This window comes from Tamandua tetradactyla, chromosome 14 (genome assembly GCF_023851605.1).
Source record: "Tamandua tetradactyla isolate mTamTet1 chromosome 14, mTamTet1.pri, whole genome shotgun sequence".
Lineage (NCBI taxonomy): Eukaryota > Metazoa > Chordata > Mammalia > Pilosa > Myrmecophagidae > Tamandua > Tamandua tetradactyla.
This window is the reverse complement of record NC_135340.1, coordinates 2,254,169-2,277,600: the sequence shown is the minus strand read 5'-3', so window position 1 is coordinate 2,277,600 and position 23,432 is coordinate 2,254,169. Positions and strand designations below refer to the sequence as shown.

Here is a 23,432-nt window from a genome sequence, read left to right as displayed (position 1 = left end):
ATACCATAATTTGGGGCTTTGCATTTGCCCTCTTAGTTTCCTTTACTGAAGATCTTCATTTCCTCACATTATTCCAAGTCACACCCTCCTTTCTTTTCCTTTCAACCTGCAGAATTCCCTTTAGTGATTCTTGTAGGGTAAGTCTTACTGATGAACTCTCTCAATTTCTGTTTACCTGGGAATATCTTAAACTTTCCCTCAGTTTTGAAGGACAAATTTGCCAGATAAAGAATTTTTAGCTGGCAGTTTTTCTCTTTCAGCACCTTAAATATATCATATTTTTACCTTTTTGCCTCCATGTATCTGATGAGGAATCAACAATTATTCTTATTGAAGATCCCTTATATATGACAAATAACTTTTCTCTTGCTGCTTTCAGAATTCTCTCTTCTCCTTTGACATTTGACATTCTGATTAATATATATACACATTATACATATTTGGAGTGGGCTTATTAGAGTTTATTCTATTTGGAGTATGCTGCATTTCTTGGACATACATATTTAAGTCTTACATAAGGGTGGGGAAATTTTCAGCTGTTACTTCTCAAATATTCTTTCTGCTCTCTTTTCCTTCTCCTCTCCTTTAGGGGCATCAATGACAAGTATATTTGTCTACTTCATGTTGTCATTTAATTCCCTGAGACACTGCTTCATTTTTTCATTGTTCTATCCATTCTTCTGGGTATGATTTCAATTGTCCTATGTTCTAGTTTGCAGATACTCTATTTCGGCTCATTCTGATCTTCTGTTGTATATCACTTTTGTATTTTACTCAAAGAACCAATTTCTGATTTAGTTGACTCTATTTTCATGTTCTCAATTTCACTTATTTCTGTTCTTTGTTATTTCTTTCCTTCTGTTTGCTTTGGGATTAGTTTGCTGTTCATTTTCTAATTCCTCCAGGTAAGCAGTTAATTCCTTGATTTTTGCGTTCCTGTTTTTCCCTCTCAGCACTGCCCTTTGCTGCATGCCATAAGTTTTAATATGTTGTGTTCTCATTTTCATGTGCCTCAAGATATTTAGTGATTTCTCTTGTAATTTCTTCCTTGACCCACTTATTGTTTAACAGTTGTTATTAGCCTCCATATATTTGTGAATTTCCCAGCCGTTTGCATGTTAGATTTCCAACTTCATTCCATTATGGTCTGAGAAAGTGTTTGTATAACTTTGATCTTTTAAAATGATTGAGACCTTCTTTATGACCCAACATGTGGTTTATACTGGAGAATGATCCACAACGAACTCAGAAAAATGTATATCCTGCTGTTGTGGGGTGCAATGTTCTGTAGATATCTTTTAAGGCTAGTTCACTTATCATTTTATTCAAGACCCCTCTTTCCTTATTGATCCTCTGTCTAGATGTTCTATCCATTGATGAGAGTGATACATTGAAGTATCCAACTATTATTGTAGAAGTGTCTACTTCTCCTTTCAGTATTGTCAGTGTTTGCCTCATGTAGTTTGGGCCACTCTGGTGAGGTACATAAATATTTATGATTGTTCTTTCCTTTTGATGAATTTTTCCCTTTTATTAATACATACTGTCCTTTGTCTTTTTTTAAATTGTTTTTCATTTGAAGTCTAATTTGTCTAATATTAGTATAGCTACCCCTGTTCTTTTGTGGTTGTTTTTTTGTTCCCCTTTCAACCTATTTTTGTCCTTGGGTCTAAAATGAGTCTCTTTTAGACAGCAAATAGATGGATCCTGCTTTTTATTCATTCTACTAGTCTATGTCTTTGAACTGGGGAGTTTAATTCATTAAAATTGAATGTTATTAAGGTTAAAATATATTGGGCAGATAGAAATACTAGTGGTCAAAGAGAGGGAGGGGTAAAGGGTATGGTATTTATGAGGGTTTTTTTATCCCTTTTTTCTAGAGTGATGCAAATATTCTAAAAAATGATCATGGTAATGAATATTATAATTTTGTGATGATATTGTGAGCCATTGATTGTACACCAAGCATGGAATGTTTGTATGTTAAGAATGTTTGTAAGAATGTTTGTGTCTGCATGTTGTTTTATCAATAAAAATATATATTTTTAAATTGAATGTTGTTACTGTATTTCTTCATTTTGTCCTTTATTTTTATATGTTGCATCAGGGTTCTCTAGAAAAATAGAACCAACAGAAGAAATCTGTAAATATAAGATTTATAAAAGTATCTCATGCAACCATGGGAATGGCCGGCAGTGAGGCTGGCAACTCTGATGAAATGTCTTGACATCACCTACAGGAAAGGCAGATGATGAAGCAGTGAAAATTCTCTCTTCTCCCTTAAAAATCTTCAACCAATTGGATCAAATTCAACTGATTGGGTTATCTCATTTAGGAGACACTTCTTTAGTTGATTGTAGATGTAATCAGCCACAGATGCAATCAACTGACTTGATGATTTAATAAACCAGCCTTCTGGCTTATCAACCAGCCATGAAATGTCCTTGCAGTAACAGTTACACCAGCACTTGCCTGACCAGACAACATGGCACCATCACCTGACAGAGCTGACAGCAGAACCTAACCATCACGTATGCCATATCTTATTTTTCTTTTTACCCTTTTAGTTACCCTCACTGGTAATTTTCATTTCCGCACTCCAAACCTCTCTCTCTTGTCTTTTCCTATCTGCCTACAGTGCTGACTTTAGTATTTCTTGTAAAGCAGATCTCTTATTAATGAACTCTCTGTCTTCTATTTATCTGTAAATATATAAACTCCCCCTCATTTTTGAAGGACAGTTTTTCTGGATATAGAATTCTTGGTTAAAATTTTTCTCTTTCAGTATCCTAAATACATCATATCACAGCCTTCTGCCTTCTTCATTTCTGCTGAGAAATTCACACATAGTCCTATCAAGCTTCCCTTGTATATGAGGGATGGCTGTTCACTTGCTGCTCTCACATTCGACAATCTGATTAGTAAGTGTCCTGGAGTAGTTCTATTTGGATCTCTTTTCTTTGGGGTATGCTGCACATCTTTCATCTGTCATTACATGTCTATCATAAGAGTTGAGAAATTTTCAGTGATAATTTTCTCCATTATTCTTTCTGCTCCTTTCCCCTTGTCTTCTCCTGGTATACTCATAACATGTATATTTGTGCACTTCATGTTGTCATTTAATTCCCTGAGACTCTGCTCATATTTTTCCATTCTTTTCCCTATCTGTTCTTTCATGTGTAGGATTTCAAATGTCCTTTTCTCTAATTCACCAGTCCTTTCTTCTGCCTTTTCCAATCTGCTATATTTTTCAATTCTTTTCCCTATCTGTTCTTTTGTGTGCAGGATTTCTGAGGTCCTCTCCTCTAATTCACTAATCCTTTCTTCTATCTCTTCCAACCTGATGTTGTGTATCTCCATTGTGTTTTTCATCTCTTCTATTGTACCAGTCATTCCCATAAATTCTGTGATTTTTTTGCAAGCTTCTGAGTTCATCTTTATGATCACCCAGTGTCTTCTTTTATCCTTCATCTCTTTTGTCATGTTTTCCTTGAATTCCTTGATTGGATTTAGATTTGTTTGAGCATCATTAATTATTCGCTTCAACTACTCTACCTCATTTGAAGGGTTATTTTGTTCCTTTGACTGGGCCATAGCTTCCTTGCATGACTCGTGATTTTTGCTGGTATCTAGGGATGTGATTTTCTTGATTACTCTGGATATTGCTTTCTCTCTTTTGCCTAGGGTTTTCTTGTTGTTAGCTTTGTTTTCTGTTTTTGTCATCCAGTTCAACTTATTCTAGACCTCTGGCATAGCATTTGTTAAATTGGTCAGAATTTTCAGCTCTTAATTTTTCTGATTCTTGCCCTGTTTATAAGGAAGTTTTTGAAATTGCCCTTTTTGTGTATGCAGTTGCTTCCACCCCAGGAAAAAGCTTTCTCTTCCTTCTTCCTCCTCAGGGAATGTTGATCTGCTGTTTGTCTTGTTTTTTTTTTTTGGCCTCTATTTGTTTTTAACACACCTTTGGTTACCTCTTGCAGCTTTTACCTGGAGGTCTGGTTCTGCACTGGGTGTACCCCCAGATAGGATCAACCCCAGTCAGGTTTTCCTAACAGAACTCAGGAGGTGGGTTCAGTCAGCATCAAGGTTCCCTGGAGATGAGAGCCAGCAGGGTGCCAGTCTTTCCTGTGATGCTTCTTGATTCTGTGCATTTCCTGCCCTGCCCAGCAGATAGCGCGTGTCAGTCCACTTCTCTCCACCGGCCTGAAGTGGTCCAGTGCCTTCCAGTATCAGCACATCCTGTGTCTGCCAAGGGTGTGGTTGGGACAGAGGCTGAGACTGAAATGCAGCCTAAACTGTTCCCCTTTTCTAGCTTATGGAGTCTGAATGCTCTAAAAGTCACCATCTATGCTGGGCCTTGTTCCTCTTATATTTTTGGTGTTTGAGTGTGTGGTGGGAGGTGCCACTCTCCAGCCCTCTGTTCTTGCAGGCTGGAAACATCACAGGTCTCTCAAGCAGCCCCTTTCCCCCCTCCGAGCATGTTTGAGACAAGGTGGGTTCCGCTTCCTGTGGGGTTGAAACTGCTGCTGGTATCCCAGCCCCTGGGATCTGACTTCTCTGACAGAGAGCTGCCACTTGTGCTGGGCCCTGCCCCACTCCCCAATCAGGGAAGATATGCCTATTAGGGAATTAGATTTTCCACCTAATTCCTTACTTTGTCTTTTTGTTATCCCTACTTCCACCCTTGCCTGGAGCAGGGCTGTAAATTGAGAATGCCTGATGCTTTCTTTAATGGACTGCTTAAAATAAAAAGTCTGTACTCAAAGCTCCAGCACCCCCCTCCCACCCCTGGGTCTGCCAATCAAGAGGTGGAGTTGGTACCAGCTCTGTGTGCTGTTTTTCTTGGGGGCACAGCCATTTTCCAGTATCCTGAGCTCAGCCAGCTCCAGGAGTTTCTGTTTTGTTTTTTTAATTAAAAAAAAAATTGTCAGCCCTCCCTTCTCCCTGCTGGAAGTGGGACTGATACAAACCTCCCAGTTTATTTCTTGTTTGCATTGTAGATATGTCTCTGCTGGGAGCTAGTATTCAGCAGTCTGAATTTGTAAATCAAATCCACAGCTGGAGTGTGGCTGAGCTCCCCATCCCTTGTTCCTTCTAGAAAGGCTTCTGTTTCCCACCAGGGACAGATTCTGAGTCAGCCTCTTGTGCCAGTCAGGCAGGACACCAGCCTCTACAGCATGGAAGAACTGCTTACAGTTCTCTGCTGTGACTTGTCTGTTTCAACTCTTCAAGTCATTCCTGACCGATGTACAATGTGCAGGTCTGGTCTTGGAAGTCCTCCAAACAGTTTTCCAGACAGTTCCTGGCTATTCACTAGTTGTCCTAAAGGATGAACTAAATCCCACAACTCCCAATGCCACAATCTTTTTTTTCTCCTCATGCAAAAACATTCTTAAATTTGTACTTGGTCACTGTCATTGTACACTCTAGGCATTGTGCCACAATCTTGCCACACCTTTTTTTCCCTATACTATATTTTAAATATCCATTATTGTGCCTTTCATACCCATAATTTCTGTTTTGTTTCCTTTTATACTTTCAAGTTCTTCTTCATGATCACATATTGTATTGTTAAATATCCTTTAGCTCTATAGTCATGTTCCCCTTCATCTCACTAAATTGATTTAGGAGAGTTGTTTGAGCTTCTTTTATTGGTTCTTTCAAATTCTGTGTTTTCTCCGAAGTTTATTTTGTTCCCTTGACTCAGCCATATTTCCCTGTTTCTTACTATGGCTTTCTTGCTGATGTCTGGGCATCTGATGGTGTTGATGGATTAGCTCTGAAGTTCCATTTCTCCTTCCTGTCTAGGGTTTTGTTGTTCACGGGCTTTGTATTCAGGCTCTTCTTTGATGCTTGACCCCACTTATTCTGGATCTTTAGAGAAGCGTAGGCTTAACTATTCAGATTTTCTCAAGTTTTCTTCAATTGCTTGCCCTGGATACACAATACAATTTTTAAGATTGCACTTTTTGTGCAGTTATTTCTCCTCCAGAACAGAGATAAAGCTTCCTTTTCTCTGTTCCTTCTCAGGAATCTTGATCTGTTCTGTTTGTGGTTGTGCAGAATTTTCTCCCCAGAATCTACGATTAGTTTGAATTTTCTCCCTCACTCAGTGCACCCTTTTTAGTTCTGGAACTTGTCCCACCTTACAGCAGTTCAGCTGCCCCTCTCCCCCCTTATTTTTATTGTGAGGCTTTTCTGCCTCTGGTTTCTTCCCTGTTAGGGTATCTGTGCCAGTTTGAAAATCTGTGCCAGTTTGAATGTGTGGTGGACCCCAGAAAAGCCATGCCCTTTAACCCTCATTCAGTATTGCTGGCTGGGAGCTTTTTTATTGTTCCCATGAAGATGTGATCCACCCAATTGTGGGTGATAACTTTTGATTAGTTCCACGGAGTTGTGACTCTACCCAGTCCAGTGGGTCTTGATTAGTTTACTGGAATCCTTTAAAAGAGAAAACATTTTGGAGAGAGTTCCTTTTAGAACCAAGAGAGCCCACATAACCAGAGTCCTTTGGAAAACATCCCCAAGGGAGCTTCATGAAACAAGAAGCCTGGAGAAAAAGCTAGCAGATGCCACCATGTTTGCCATGTGCCTTTCCAGTTGACAGAGAAACCCTGAACTTCATCGGCCTTTCTTGAGTGAAGGTAATCTCTTGTTGGTACCTTAGATGGGACATTTTTGACCTTAGAACTATAAATCAGCAACTTATTAAATTCCCCTCTTAAAAGCCATTCCATTGAGCAACAGTGGCTCAGTGGCAGAATTTTCTTGCCTGCCATGCCAGAGACTTGGGTTCAATTCCCAGAGCCTATCCATGTCAAAAAAATAAAATAATAAAATTAAAAAAGCCATTCCGTTTTTGGTATATTGCATTCTGGCAGCTAGCAAACCAAAACAGTGTCCTACCCTTGGGACCCAGATGGAGTCAACCCAGAAGAGTGGGTCAATCCAGAAAAGTTAGTTTTGCATTGAGTTGGTCCAGTCAATAGAAACTGGATTGAGAGTACACACGTTTCCAACAGTTCTGCCATGGTCTTCTCCCCAACACCTGCCCCAGAGGCCCTGTTCTTTGCCGCGTGACTCAACGGCTTGTGTTCCATCCTGTTTCTCTGTGGACTTGAATCTCTGTGTCTGGATATGCATGGGGTCCTAACTCAGTGTCGTGAGTGGCTCCTGCATCCACGGCCGGCGGAGGTGGTGGTGGGGGGGTGGGTAGATCTGGCCCATGCTGCTTCTGTACAACTCCCAAACTCACTGAGAGCACACATCCAGACTGGGACTGGTGGGTCTGGGACAACAATTTCCTCCCTCACTTTTCAGATTTTATTTTTCTTTGATTCAGCATTTGTGGAGTCCTTCTCCAGTCTCTATCATCCTCCAGAGTTCTTAGCAAGTGCAATTTATCCTTTTATTAGCTGATTCAGTGGGGGAAACTTCTATAGGGGATGTCTTACTTTGCCATGTTGATGACACCATTACCCATTTTAACCACTTTCAAGTGTACAATGCAGTGGCATTAATTATATTCACAATGTCATCTTACCATCACTACCATCCATTTCCAAAACTCCTTTATCTCCCAAAACAGAAACTTTGAATCCATTAAGCAATGACTTCCCCATTCATCCCCTCAGTCCCTGGAAACCTCTAATTTTTCTGTCTCAGTGAATTTGCTCATTATAGATTATTTTGTTAAAGCTGCCAGAATGCAATATACCAGAAACAGATTACTTTTAAAAAGGGAATTTATTAATTTGCAAATTTACAGTTCTAAGGCCATGAAAATATCCAAACTAAAGCATCCAGGGAAAGATACCTTGATTCAAGAGAGGCCAATGGGTCCCAAACTCCTCTGTCAGGTGGGAAGGCACATGGTGACATCTGCTAGTTTTCTCTTCTCATTTCATACGACTTCCCCAGGGGTGTTTTCCTTTTGCATCTCCAAAGGTTTCTGGCTGTGTGGGCTCTGAAGTTTCTTCCAAAGTTCCCTCTTAAAGGACTCAGTAAGCAACCCCACCTTGAATGGGTGGAGACATCTCCATGGAAACTATCTAATCAAAAGTTACCACTCACAATTGGATGGGTCACATCTCCATGGAAACAATAAAAATGATCACATCCAGCAACACTGAGTGAGGATTAAAGAACATGGCTTTTCTTGGGTACCCAACAGTTTCAAACCAGCAAACATATTTCATATAACTGGAATCACACAATACCTGTCATTTTGTCTGGCTTACTTCACCTACTATAGTGTTTAGAGATTCCTCCCTGTTGTATCACGTATCAACCCCTCAGTCCCCTTTATGGTTAAATAATATCCATTATATGTATATACCACATTTTGTTTAACTTTTCATCTGTTGATGGACACTTGAGCTGTTTCCACTGGCTATTGTGAGGAATACTGCTATGAACATTGATGTACAATCTGTTTGGGTCCATTTCAATCTTTGGGGTGTAGAGCTAGGAGTAAATCTGCTGAGTCACATGGCTCATCTCAAAGTTCAAAAGGCAGTTAAAATTCAAGGAAGTTTGAATTGTTTTCTCTTAGTGATAATTCTTCTGATGACTAAAGAAATTTAAATTTTCATTAGTTTTCAAAGCTGCATTGAAGTAGGTGCTTGAGAAAATTTTACCACTAATATTCTTCCACTGAATAATATTTTTAAGGACCTACTCAACATTTCTCCCATTTACTCTCTCCTACTTCCTCAGTTTCTATAAAGGTATAAATGATGCTAGTCACATTAGCAAACCAAAGCAACACCACAGGAAACGATAAATGTCACTGCCACTCCTTTCATGATTTGCTGCCGTGTTTAACTCCGCTTGCCTTATAGTTCATCCGCCTGAAAGAAGTTGCACAATCACTGAGAGAGACAATCCTTTGTCTCTGATGGGCACCCCGTCCAGAGGTCTGGCCCACTGAAAGAGCATACCAAAAATGCCATCATTTTTTATCCAAAAATAAAAAATCATCCAAAGATGAACTAAAAGTTTTTATGAAATTCCAAAATATTTATTGCGTTTTCCCCCATTTCCTCCAAATTGTGCATTTGTGCATTATAAACTCTCTGCTATGGAGGAGAAATAACGTTCCCTGGTGCTCCAGGATGTGAAGATGACACCAAGGTCAGCCAGGCAGTGCACAACTACCACGGAAAGTCGTTTTTGCAAGTGTGGAAGTGGCTGTCTCAGACACTAATTCCTATAAATCACATCAAGAGGAGAGGCACCATTCAAGTTCTTGTTATTTAAGTTACTGCAATAAAATCTTCCAAGTCTGGACAGTTATAAAGCTGAACTGTCAACAACGAATGTATCCATGATCTGTTCAGTATAGCTCCCAGCCAGAGGTCTGTTCGTAATCATGTATGTGTATGGATTCTGATTACAGAATAGAGGACTTGAGAAAAAAGAAATGGCAAATGTCGATGTTTACTTAAAAATGTGAACAACTATAGTATAATTCACCTAACTATTTGTGCCAATGACCAGGTGTGATGGACTCAGTATAATGTATATAGATAGAAAGATACTGTCCTAATTTCAGGAAGCTAAAAGCAGTATTTCCTAGATTCCCTTGCAGCCAGGGTTCTGGATATAATTTGTGTTGGGTCCCTAAGATGAACTGGAGTAAGAGCTTAACAGTGGGTGTGAGCTGGAGGCTGCATTTCTGATATTTCTGGGGGTAAGCAATGCTCACTTATGATTTGTGCATCAGTAGCAATAACTAGACTCGTTGTGTGACAGTTCCCTGTTTATGGAATCCAACAGTTTGGAAACTGAGCTTCTGGTTCTGAGCGTGGCTTTGGAACTTGCTCCTGAAAGCTCAACCTACAGTTTACTTCATTAATCTTCCAATGTCTGTATACCTTAAAAGCATAAATTTCTCCTTGTATAGCTAGAATAGGGTCTATTCTATGCAACTGAACCCAAACGAATATGCCAAGTAATACAATCCTCCTCCTTCAAGGACAGAAAATGTGGCATGTTAGTTTATATTCCTGACCCACAATAAAGTACACTTTGTTTAGTTTGGATGGAGTATTTCATGATTAGACTATTATATTCTTTTCTAGTTTGCTAGCTGCTGGAATGCAGTATACCAGAAACTCAATGGCTTTTAACAAAAGGAATTTGATAAGTTGCTATTTACAGTTCCAAGACCAAGGAAATGCCCCAATTAAAACAAGTCTATAGAAATATCCAACCTAAGGCATCTAGGGAAAGACACCTGATTCAAGAAGGCCGATGAAGTTCATGGTTTCTCTCTCAAGCGGAAAGGTGCATGGTCAGGGTTTTTCCCTCAGCTGGAAGGGCACATGGCGAACATGGTGTCATCTGTTACCTTCCTCTCCAGCTCCCTAGGAGGCATTTTCTTCTTCATCTCCAAAAGTCGCTGGCTGGTAGACTCTGCTTCATGGTTCTGCAGCATTCTCTGTTGTGGCTTTCTTGTGGCTCTGTTATTCTTTGCTTTCTCAAAATCTCCAGCTTTCTCCAAAATGTTTCCTCTTTTATAGAATCCCAGTAACGTAATTAAGGTTGAGACATGTCTCCACCTAATCTAGTTTTACACACACACATTTTTTTTTAAATGTGCTGTTAGATTCAATTTGCAAGCATTTTATTGAGGATTTTTTGTTGTTGTCCACATTTTTTTAAACTTTTTTTACTGTATAGTATAACATACATACAAAGCAAAGAAATAAAAAAGCAATAGTTTTCAAAGCACTCTTCAACAAGTGTTTACAAGACAGATTGCAGAGTGTGTCATGGGCTACCATACGATCCTCTCATATTTTTCTGTCTACCTGTTCCAGAAAATAGGAGGCTAGAGGGCTTAAATATTTATCATCACAATTGACTTTTTGTGTGTGTGAAAAATAACATATATACAAAAAAAGCTATAAATTTCAAAGCATAGCACCACAATTAGTTTTAGAACATATTTCAGACTTTGGCTTGAGTTCAATTTCACAATTTTAGGTTTTTCTGAGTTTCTATAAAAGTCTCACGTGCTAAGATTTACTTTCCAGAAATCAACAACCTCCGGATGGATTCCTAGACCAGATAATTCCTGAAATCCAGAGGGGCCAGCCTCTCCAAAAACATCAACTAGTCCCATCCCCCTATCCCATATTATTGACACCCCTTTCTTACATGAAAAAATTTAAAAACCCCTAAAATACTAGCTGCTCTAAAATACTAGGGACTAAAAGAGGTATCAGTTTAATGATTCAGCATTCATATTCATTTGTTAATTCCTTATTGTCTATGTATAATTCCGCCACCACCTTTATCTTTCCATCCCTCTCTTTAGGGTTGTTTGGGCTATGGCAATTAAAAATTTTTTATATGGGAAGGGTCTGTCACTAATATAGGGTAGGAAGATGGAACTATCTGATGTTCTGGAGAGGCTGGGCTAGGTGTCAGGACTTATCTGGACCAGGGACTTATCTGGAGGTTAGCACCCACTCTTCAGTGAGTCACATCTCAATGGAGATGATCCAATTAAAGTTTCCAACGTATAGTACTACACAGGGATTAGAAGAAATGGCTGCCTTTACAAAATGGGATTAGGATTAAAACGTGGCTTTTCTAGAGTCCATACATCTTTTCAAACCAGCACATACTTTATTCACAGATACTCAACTTTCAGGGTTTTTTGACCAAATAGTATGGTACTAATTGTCCCGACCCGCAGGACAGTCAACGGGGTCCACCACCTGCTGAGGGAAGAATGGCGATGGGACAGAGAGACGCAAGAAGGACAGCAAGACAGGATTCTGATCAAGCTGCAAATTTTATTAAGCAATCTGGGTGTATATATACCAGCTTGGGAGGGGAAGTAGGGTATGTGGAGCATTATGATAGGAGGGAGTTCGCGCCGGCGGGAAAGACTGGTTAGATAATTGGTGGGGAGTTCGCGCCGGCGGGAAGGGCTTGGCGGGAACCTATTTCCGTGAAGAAGCTTGTTGTAATATGCAGGCGCTATTGCATCAGCCAGGGTGGCCATGTTAGCTTAGTCGCCATCTTAGGCTAGCCTCCGGTCCCCAACAACTAATTATGAAAATGAATACAATCCTTCGGTGTGATCTATTGTGTGATCCTCTTAAAAATCTCATGACTCCTCCTAGAGGCTAAAATGCATGGAAAAACCTCCAGATTCTCTCAGTTCATATTCATTCTCAGAATAAATGTTATCACTCTATGCTTTTTTCATAAGAAACTATAATCTTCTCCATTAGAAATGCTGGTACAGCCTTGATATCCTCATTTTCACATTAACATTTTTAAAAACATTTTTATTGTGACATATATATATATTAAAAAGCAATATATTTCAAAGTACACTGTAACAAGTAGTTACAGAACAGATTTCAGAGTCTGGTTGGGTTAGAGTTCCACAATTTTAGGTTTTTCCTTCTGCCTGCTCCAAGACACTAGAGACTAAAAGAAATATCAATATAGTGATTCAGCAGTCATATTCATTTGTTAAATTCTATCTTCTCTGTTATAATGCCATCTTCTCCTTTGATCCATCTCCGAATCTTCAGGGGCTTTTAAACTTTTTCATGTAAGAAAGGGGTGTCAATAATATGGGATAGGGGGATGGGACTAGTTGATGTTTTTGGAGAGGCTGGCCCCTCTGGATTTATCCAACTCAGATACCCAAAAACCACTCTTTTCATAAGCTGATGTCCCTGAGAGATAGCCTTTCAATTTTTGGTGGATAATTTTAAGTTAAATTACTGTTGCAGCACCCTTGATTCTAATCCCTCACTGTTTCACACCGACAAAGTTCAAAGAGGTTATTTTGAAGATAAAGTTTTAAGAAGAACATGGCTGAAATTCAGGGTTTTCTAGTGAGACAGGTCTCACACTATCAGTGTCCCTCAGGTCTTTCCCTAAATTCAAGGTCTGGCTCCCGGATGACTTTGGACATGTTATCTCACACATCTGAGAGTTAAATTTTCCCATTTTATCTAACAAGCAAAAGAAACTTAAAATGAAATAACTTTGATGTGAGATTAGCAGAAAATAATCACACTAAACAAAACAAAAGGAGCACAATCCTTTCAGGGATTTGAGGCTAAAAAAGCTGTCAGCTGCATCACCGCTGTTCTTGCCGTCAGGGCTTCAGGCCTTCACTCCCATTTCTAACCTGTTTGGTAGATACAAATGATTTAGAAGCATGTCTAGGCTTCTTTCTCCTCCTTTAACCACTTTTCCTCGGCCTTCACCTACTGTTTCACCTCACATGCTGATGAAGAGATTTTTAAAACTCCCCTGAGTGTATTAGAAAAACTTAGTAACTGACTCATATTCGCTCCTCAAAAATGTTGACAAGATCTTTATACAATAAGCAGCGTCTGCCCAGAGAGATGAACAAACCTCTGATCCAGAGGCCTGGACCCGATCATCAGCCCAGGGAGGCAGAGCCAGCCTTGGCACAAAAGACTCCATCTCTCCTCCGCACACGGGCACGGCACGTGGGCACGGCACACCAGCCCAGCCATCACGTTGGACAATCTCTAAAAGCAAGCCCCACGAACTCCCACGTGCTGTAGACTGGCCCTACGCAACGTTCCCACCACAATCCCCAAAGAAAGTTGTAAGAGTTAAGGTTATCACACAGGCTGAAAGGCAAATTCTCCACTAGACAACTCCCCAAATGACACAAGCTGCGTAAGAATCAAGGGAGGAGTTCTGAGATAGATACACATGTATACACACACCTCATAAAAGTTTGTGTATATATATATATAGACATAGTTATATATCTATATATAGTTAAGTTACTTGGTTATATAACATGAAGCACCAAGAATGTACTTGCTGATTCACTAAATAAAGCTTAAACCTAAAATGATCCACTTTTTACCCAAAACGTAAACTACTCTACATCATTTTTTATATTATACTCAAATACAGAAGGTTGTGCTTTTTAATAATTTTGGCTACTATCTAAAGTTATAATTTTTTTTTAAGAGTCAATCATGTGAGGCAATTTGTTAAACTGTTTTATTAGCCCTACAAATGCAGGGCTTATAAAAATTTTGTACAAACTTAGAATAACTGTATGGCATATAAGTGTATATCACTACAGTTAATGTTTTAAACAGAAATTTTGAGTAAAAGTTTTTATGAAACATGTTCTCCACAACACACTCATTAAAATGTTTTAAATATAAATACACATTTTTTTTCTCTCTCAGAAATACACAAAATTTATCAGTATTAACAATAAAACCCCGCTGATAAAAAGATAAAATACTTTACAAACAGAACAGCCTACGCATTCAAACCACTTGGAACAAATTTTGTACTTATATTTTTTGGAGTACAACTACAGATTCAAATGGAACAAGGGGGCCTCAATCAGGACCGTTGTTTCTGTAACATTCAGCCTTTCACAGCTCAGTGTGTGTGTAATCTTACTGTTGATTAAACAGAGAATTATAATATTTACCACCTATTAAAAATCTCATCATGGAACAGAAAAATATCCTGCCTGTGGCATTTTCTGAAGAAATTCAGTTGCAGTGAAGAACCATTAGGGCTTCTGACTGCTTCTGTATGCGCATCCCGCGCGCCCGGTCTGTATTCTCCTACAGTCTGAGCTCCTGAAAGGAGCTGATGATGTGTGCCTTTCACATTAATGGATGAGGTAGCTCTATCACTGTAATCACCAAGGTTTGAAGTGAAGGGGACAGAAAGAAAACAGAAAAGTTCTTTCTAGCTACCAGAACGCCATCCTTCCCACTCACCCACTGCACAGCTTTGAAGGGGCAAGAGAAAGAAAAGATGGGTGGTGGAAGTAGGAAGATTAATCTGAGAGAGCACCTAAGAGGGAACGGAGTTTCAAAGTCTCACTTTATGCGGCAGTTCTTTAATAAAAGTTCCCCCAGGCAGGAGGTGCCACATTTTCATTTCTGTTTTTATTTTCCACCTTTATGAACTGTTGGGATCATTTCAACAGAAACCACAAACACATGTACAGTAGACAGTACGACACTGAGCAACAGCTTCAAATGCTCATGAAGTGCACACGGATGTAAGGCACAGCTGCGGTTACAAAAGTGAATGCCTCAAATTCAGGGATTTATCAAAAAATGGAGAAATATCCTCATAAAAGTTTATAGGATCCCTGAAAAAAGAAGTAGGCATGAATCATTAGCAAAATCTGCCAATGTTCTGAGAACTTTTGAGTGACTGAAGGAGAGATACATGAGGTAAACTAGTTTTTAAATTACAAATTCTATCAGTGCCAGGATAGTAAAATTGTTCTCCTAAAAACCTATTGTTTTTGTTGTTACTCAACCACAGAAGACTGAAGGTAGGCACCAACTATTCACAGTGCACTGTATTTTAGATTTAGTGATTAACACCACACCAAGTCAGTTATAAAGAAACTGTGGTTAACAAAGCTTTGAAGTTTTTTTTTTTCACAAAGTTATTTCTGACAAATTTCATAGGTAAGATAGAATCCTATTCAAACTACTTAAAAATGTGAAATTTCATGCAGTGTCCTCAAATCAAGACTTTTAAATCACCAAATACAAATATTTTTGCTCTAAATAATGAGCTTCTACATGACTTTTCAAAATTAAAAGATCTACAACCTACAAAATACTACATTTTCTTGTCGGTGGGGAAAGATAACATAGCTTAGGTATTATAAAGTCAAAAACAGGATCAATTTTTATGCCCTCTTTCTCGGAAATTCTAAAAGGGTCAAATCTTCTATAGCTCCTGGTTGGTGAAGATATGTCATTAACCATGTCAGGGATTCAGGACAGATAGAACTGCATTTTTCCAGGCATGGGAAACCACTTTATTCACAAAATAAAATTATGATCTCTGTTACACAACTTTAACAATTCAGTGGTTATTTGTGACCTTCAAATGAAATCTTTAAGTTGTTTTCTTAAATTAAAATTAAGGAACGTAATTAGCACATTCTTGTGGCATAATTTAGAGATTAAAATGCATACCTACTTTCTTTTATTATTCACAATTCAAATCTTTGTTGTACTTCATCCACAATCATTTCAGAAATTGCAAGGGAAGAAGTAGCAGCAGGGGAAGGTGCATTTCTCACATGCAGAATGCGACTTCCCAGGTCCCCAACTCCTCCATCAAACACAAAATCATCCACGAGATTTCCATCTCTGTTCAGGGCTTGGGCTCTTACTCCAGCTGGACCTCTGCAAAAGCAAGAGTTGTGGTCAAACAGACAGGACACTCTAAGTCAGTGGCTTTCAAACCATTCTTAATGCAATAAAGTCCTTATTCTTCTAAATGCAAATTATGTGAAACCTAATAGGTTTGTATTGTAGCCTATCAAACCTATTATCTTCAGCCTAGAGCATAATGCTTACTACACGAGAATAGTGCAATAAATGCCTGTCAAGTGAATAACCACCTAAATGAGTTAGTTACAAATATTTGCCCTTTCCAAAAGTAGCAGATAAACCCATATTTAATTAGATTAGATGTACTTTAAGTTTGCATGTATAAAATGAATTTATTATAAAATCAACCAATAGAACAATAAAGCTCTCTTCATTAATACAAGGATATGAAAGCAGAGGTTACAGGTTTCAGGTGGAATGTTATGTCAGCTACAGCATTCAATTCATTTTGTATTTTGTTTTGATTGCAAAACATCAAAATTTATTAAATTTTCTGCAAATGGTAATAAGATTTTTTTCTAGCTTCTTTTTAATTTGTAACAGTTTACCTCATAATCAGTATAACCTTCAATTAAACAGAAGTAAAGGAAAAACAAATAAATGAATTAACTTGATAACATGTTAATACAGTTTTCTCTATTTAAAGCTCTGTTTTATAACACTTGGATTCCTAGAGGATTGTTGTCAGTTTTAAAAATAGCTAAAATGTATTTCACAGAGCAAATGTGAATAAATGTTTTCAGACCCCAACAGCACTTCCACTGAACTGTCCAAGAAATCCCAGTTTGAATATAGTTGCCTTACACACTACCAAGACCAAGAAACCAGGAATAATATTAAATATATATATATATTTTTTGTGCATCAAAGGTCTTTATTATGAAAGTCAAAAAACAACCTTCAGAATGGGAGAAAATATCTGTAACTCATATATCTGATAAGAATTTGCAATGCAGGATTTATAAAGAAACCCCACAACTCAACAACAAAAAGAAAAACAACCCAACCCAAAAATTGGCAAAAGACTCAAATAAATATTTCTCCAAAGAAGACAGACAAATGACCAAAAGCACATGAAAAGATGGTCAACAAATTAGCCATTGAAGAAATGCAAACCAACACCACAACGAGATATCATCTCACACCCACCAGAACAGCTACTGTTAAAAAATAGTAATAACAACCAGTGTTGGCGAGGATATGGGGAAATAAGAACACACTTTATTCATGGTGGGAATGTAAAATGGTGCAGCCACCGCGGAAAACCGTCCGGCGGCCCCCCAGAAATGACCTCTCAAATGACTCTCAAATGACTCAAATGACTCTCAAATGACTGTGCAGTCCCATTTCCAGATACATACCTAAAACTTGAAAGCAGGTATTCAGACAGATATTTGCACAACAATGCTCACAGCAGCACCATTCACAATTGTCAAGAGATGAAAGCAACTCAAATGTGCACCAACAGACGAATGGATAAACAAAATGTAGGATATACATACACTGGAATACTTTTAGCCATGGAACGGAATGCATTTCTAATACATGTGACAACATGGATGACCCTTGTAGACATCATGTTGAGTGCTACATTTTATGATCTCATTGGTATGAAATAAGTAGAATAAGAAAATTTACAGAATTGAAAAGTATAATATAGTTTACCAGGGTGTGGGTTGGGAATGGGGAATTAATTCTTAATAAATGCAGACTTTTTTTTGGGTTAATGAAATAGTTTTGGTAATGTCATTGGCAATATGGTGAATAGAATTGCAGCCACTAAATTATATTTATAAATGTGGTTAAAAGGGAAATTTTACAATGTTGCTAGAATAAAAATTTTAAAAAAAACAACCACAACCACCTGAGAACTGAATAACACAAACAATGTTAAATATTTTTTAATGATTCTGGGCCAACTCAGATAAGACTTGCAGAGGATACAAAGACATTACCAGGGCACAGCCTTCTAAGATTAGCCTGGCTGAAGGGAAATAATAATAAAAATAGTTACTACTTATCAAATGCTTACTCTGTGCTGTGAAGTACCCTGTTTAATCTTCACAAAATTCTAAGAGGGTGATACAATTTATATTTAACAGCAAAGAGAACAGAGAGATTAAGTAATTTGCCTGACAGCACACAGATATACTGTTCATTTGTAAAGAGGTAAATATGAATTGTGATAAATGTGAAAAGCCGTATGATAAAGGCAAATAATAGCCCTATAGAAGACTGCAGGAGATAGCTGATTTCCAAGTAAGAATCAGATGCATCACTTTAAACAAAAAGGCAGAAAGCTGAAATATCCTAAAGATGAATATTAGTTTATCAGCCAATGTGCGGTCCAGTTGTACATTCTGAATTTGTAGCTTATCTCATATCGTTGAAGTAGCATTTCTCCCCTTTTCTTGGAAATGCAGTAAATGCAACTGTTGCTGTTGCGAGCACTTCGTGTTTCAGTTCTCTTGTCCCTCTCCTTGTATCTGGCAGAAGCCAAATTTCTGGGGACACAGAGTGGTAAGCCCAGCAACTCAAGCTTAGCATTCGATATAAAATCTTCCTCTGAATAGGGGTTTAGTTAGTACATTCCTATCGCTCCTTCTAAGTATACAGAAGTTAATACTGGTCAACTGCAGTTAAAAATATGTAAGTATATTTATTTATTTCTATTATAAACCCCAGTTATGTTCTCAACTTTCCCTATGCTATTGCCCAAGGATTCAAAACCTATAATCCAAACTGAAAAAATAAAATATCTCACTTTAGTTCAAACCAAAGTAACTATTTACCATGAAATGTTTAAACTCCCAAATTCCTCATATTCCCTATTCAGCACTTAATGCACCTTCAGGGTTTTCCTTTAGATGAGTAGATATAGGCATCTCCCCTAAGAACACTTCAGTTTGATATCAGGAATACAATTTGAAATCTCAGGTATGATAAATATGCACCATAAATTATTTGAGGGGAAAGACAGTGTCTTGTACAACAGTCCCATCTCACCCCCACAACTAGATTCACACCTTGTACACAGTTGGTATTCTATAGGGCTAATGTCTAATTAAATAACACTAATTTTCTTTTTTGGCATGGGCAGGCTCTGGGAATCGAACCTGGCTTTCTGGCACAGCAGGTAAGAATTCTGCCACTGAGCCATCCAAATATTTTCATTTTAATTCTATACTTGATAATACTATAACTTTTTTGTTTTTTATAGTGAAATATAACATATATACAGAAAAAAGAAAAGGCAGTAATTTTTGAAGTACATTTAATAAGTAGTTAGAGAACAGATTTCAGAGTTTATCATGGGTTACCATTCCACTATTGCAGATTTCTCCTTCTAGCTGCTCTAAAACACTGGAGGCCAAAAGAAATATCGATACAGTGATTCAGTCATACTCATTTGTCAAATCTTATTTTGTCTGTTATAATTTCACCTTCCCCTTTGATTCTTCTTCCAGTCTTTAGGGATGTTTGAATGAGTACCTGTTCCAATTTTTTCATGCTGAGTAGGGGTGTTGACAATAAAGGGTAGGGGGATGGGATTAGTAGATGTTCTTGGAGAGGCTGCCCCTCAGGGTTTCAGGACTTACGTGGCCTAGGAACCTCCGGAGGGTGTAGGTTTCAAGAAAGTAAACTTAGTGCATGAAACTTTTATAGAATTTCAGTTAGAGCCCAAGGTAGTTTTTTTTTTCATTTTAAAATTTTTTCATTTAAGAAAACGAACACTACACTTAGAACCACCAAAAATGGGTATCTTAGTTAGCTTAACCATAGGCATATTTAAATAAACTATCTAAATAATCATTGTAAATCCTGTGTTTAAACATTAAGTTTCATAAATCAATTTAAAAATTAAGGCAACAAGGAAAAAATCTACAAATTCAGACAGCAGTTTCCTAAATTCTAAATATTAAACAGTAACTTAAATACCATTTGCTCAGCTGTTAAAACTGTGAATGTTGTTTATTTATTTATTTATTTATTGCATGGGCAGGCACTGGGAATTGAACCCGGGTCTCTGCCATGGCAGGGGAGAACTCTGCCACTGAGATACCATTGCCTACCGTGAATGTTATATTTTTAAAGACATTTTTTAGATAAAGACCATTGAATTTTATTGAATAAAGATTTTCGAATATCAAGTGAGATAACTGCATGCTTTTTCTTATATAAATTTATATATCATGTGATATGCTTTATTTATAGATTTACATTCTTGGAATAAATCCTACTTGGTTATGTCATATGAGTCTTTTAGTATAAAATTGAATTTTTTTTTGAAATCTTTTAACTGAGAAATCATCACACACATACATTCCATATATGGTGTACAATCAATGGCTCACAATATCATCACATACTTGTGAATTCATCACTATGATCATTTTTTTTTTAATCTGCATGACTCCAGACAAAGAAGTAAGAAAAAAGGAAAAACTCATACATACCATACCCCTTACCCCTCCCTCTCACCAACCACTAATTTTTCCATCTATCTTATTTATTTTACCCTTTGTCTTCACTATTATTTATTTATTTTTATCCATATTTTTTCTCATATATAAAGGAGCATTAAACACAAGGTTTTCATAATCACAAGATGACACTGTAAAAGTTATATCTTCATACAATCGTCTTCAAGAAACAAGGCTGGGCAAGCCACGGTGGCTCAGCAGGCAAGAATTTATGCCCCTGAGAGTCATGTCCCGTGGGATGGGGGGATGGGGAGGGCAATGAGCTTACCTGCAGAGTTGGCTTAGAGAGAGAGGCCACATCTGAGCAACAAACGAGGTTCGCTGGGGGTGATGCTCAGGCCTAGTTTTAAGTAGGCTTAGCTTCTCCTTTGCGGGAATAAGTTTCATAGGGGTGAATCCCAAGATCGAGGGCTCAGCTTATTGATTTGGTTGTCCTTATTGCTTTTGAGAATATCAGAAATTCTCCAAATGGGGAAATTGAGTGTTTCCTCCTTTCTCCCCAGCCCCCCAAGGGGACTTCGCAAATACTTCTGTATTCACTGCCCAATTACTCTGGGGTATATTGGGGCATCACACCAATCTGGACAAACCAACAAAATCTCACGCCCTATTCAAGATTCCATGTACTTATGGTGTTCAACTAAACTGACCAAACAAGTTAAATTAGGAAATGCACTACCCAAAATATAAATTTTGCATCAAATAAACATCTCATGCTTTAGTCTCACACAGAAGATGAGGTTTTAAAATATGAATGATGTCATCCTTTACCCTGCATTTTGATATACCTTAGTCCTATCCAGATCAGCTTCATTCATATCTCTACTCGAAGTCTGATCACTTTTTTAACCTTTTAAACTATTTCCAAGGTGCTCTTTTAAAGAAATGAAAACATAAAACTTTCTTTTTTTTCAGAATACTATCCTGAATGCTTTTTTTAAACCTTTTTTAATTGTGAAAAATAACATATATTCAAAAAAGCAATAAATTTCAAAGCACACCACAACAATCAGTTGTAGAACAGATTTCAAAGTTTAGTATGGGCGATTCCATAACTTTAGGTTTTTACCTCTAGCTGCTCCAAGACATTGGAGATTAAAAGAAATATCAATATAATGACTCAGCAATCATACTCATTTGTTAAACCATATCTTCTCTGTATAATTCTTTCTTCTCCTTTGATCTTTCTCCCACTCTTTAGGCATTGTTCTAGTTTGCTAGCTGCTGGAATGCAATATACCAGAAACAGAATGGATTTAAAAAAGGGGAATTTAGTAAGTTCCTAATTTACAGTTCAAAGCTGAGAAAATGTCCCAGTTAAAACAAGTCTATAGAAATGTCCAATCTAAGGCATTCAGGGAAAGATACCTTGATTCAAGAAGGCTGAAGAAGTTCAGAGTTTCTTTCTCATCTGGAAGGGCACATGGCGAACATGGTGTCATGTGCTAGCTTCTTCTCCTGGCTTCCTGTTTCATGAAGCTCCCCGGGAGGCGTCTTCCTTCTTCATCTCCAAGGCACTGGCTTCATGGTGCTGCAGCATTCTCTGCTCTCTCTGAATCTCTTTCGTTCTCCAAAATGTTTCCTCTTTTATAGGACTCCAGAACTTATCAAGATCCACCCAAATGGGTGGAGACATGTCATCACCTAATCCAGTTTAACAACCACTCTTGATTAAATCACATCTCCAGGGAGATGATCTGATTACAGTTTCAAACATACAGTATTGAATAGGGATTATTCTGCCATAATTTATGAAATGGATTTAGATTAAAACATGGGTTTTCTAGGGGATATACGACCTTTCAAACCAGCACAGGCGTATCTGGGCTATGCCCATTCTAAGTTTTCATATTGGAAGGGGCTATCGATAATGAGATAAATGGATGGAACTAGTTAATGTTCTGGCCAGTCCCAAATAAGGAAATTTAATATTTTATAAAATGCATGATATGATCTACTAATCTGAAAACAGTAGTCCACACACAAAGATTTAAATTGCTAGAGTTGGTGTGGGGAGTGTGCTGGTTTGAAAAGATTATGTACCATAGAAGAGCCATTATTTTAATCCTGATTCATCTGGTGGAGGCAGCCATTTCTTTTAATTCCTATTCAGCACTACAGGTTGGAAGCTTGATTACATTATTTCCACAGGGATGTGCCACATCCAATTATTGGTATTAACCTTTCATTAGATGGAGATGCGACTCCACCTATTCTAGGTGGGTCTTGATTTGTTTACTGGAGTCCTTTAAAAGAGGAAACATTCTGGAGAGAGTCAGAAAAGACAAACGTCAGAGCCAACACCGCGAGAGCCAACAAAAGCACGGAGCAGAGATGACACAGATGCCAACACATGGAGACTTAAAACTTTCAAACCTGCACAGTTACTGATCTTCAACCTAACTTCACTGTGACAAGAGAACATGGGTTTCTTATGGCCAAATTCAAATTCTGCTGAGAAACTGGTTTGGGCTTAGTTTTCAATCCCTCAGAGAACATTTACAAAAACAGATCATTTCCTAAACCCAATGTTCTGTGAGGGATTGAAAAAATACATGTCTTAAAACCACCCACTAGAATTGTAGATTTCTTTCTTCTGATAAATATTTGCCTAGCGCATAGCTGGATTTTTAAATCCCAATTTCACATCTCTATCTTTTAATTACTGAATTATACATACTTACGTTTAGTCATTACTGTTGTATTTGGATTTCAACTATATTATATTATGTTATTTATCCTG

The 23,432-nt window shown here is 37.9% G+C and overlaps 1 protein-coding gene across 8 annotated transcripts in view; it reads right to left on the bottom strand.

Moving 5' to 3' along the window:
- Positions 1-6,304: 6,304 nt before the first annotated feature.
- L2HGDH (L-2-hydroxyglutarate dehydrogenase) overlaps positions 6,305-23,432 on the bottom strand; it is a 103,146-nt gene continuing 86,018 nt past the window's right edge. For 3 of the 8 annotated variants that reach the window (XM_077126805.1, XM_077126807.1, XM_077126806.1), the window contains one exon: positions 13,198-16,217. In XM_077126805.1, coding sequence (XP_076982920.1) covers positions 16,022-16,217 — 196 coding nt within the window. In that variant the 3' untranslated portion in view covers positions 13,198-16,021. Of the gene's footprint in view, positions 10,516-12,096; positions 13,172-13,197; positions 16,218-23,432 lie in introns of those variants that run through there. The other 5 variants (XM_077126801.1, XM_077126802.1, XM_077126804.1 and 2 more) reach the window with 5 other exon arrangements.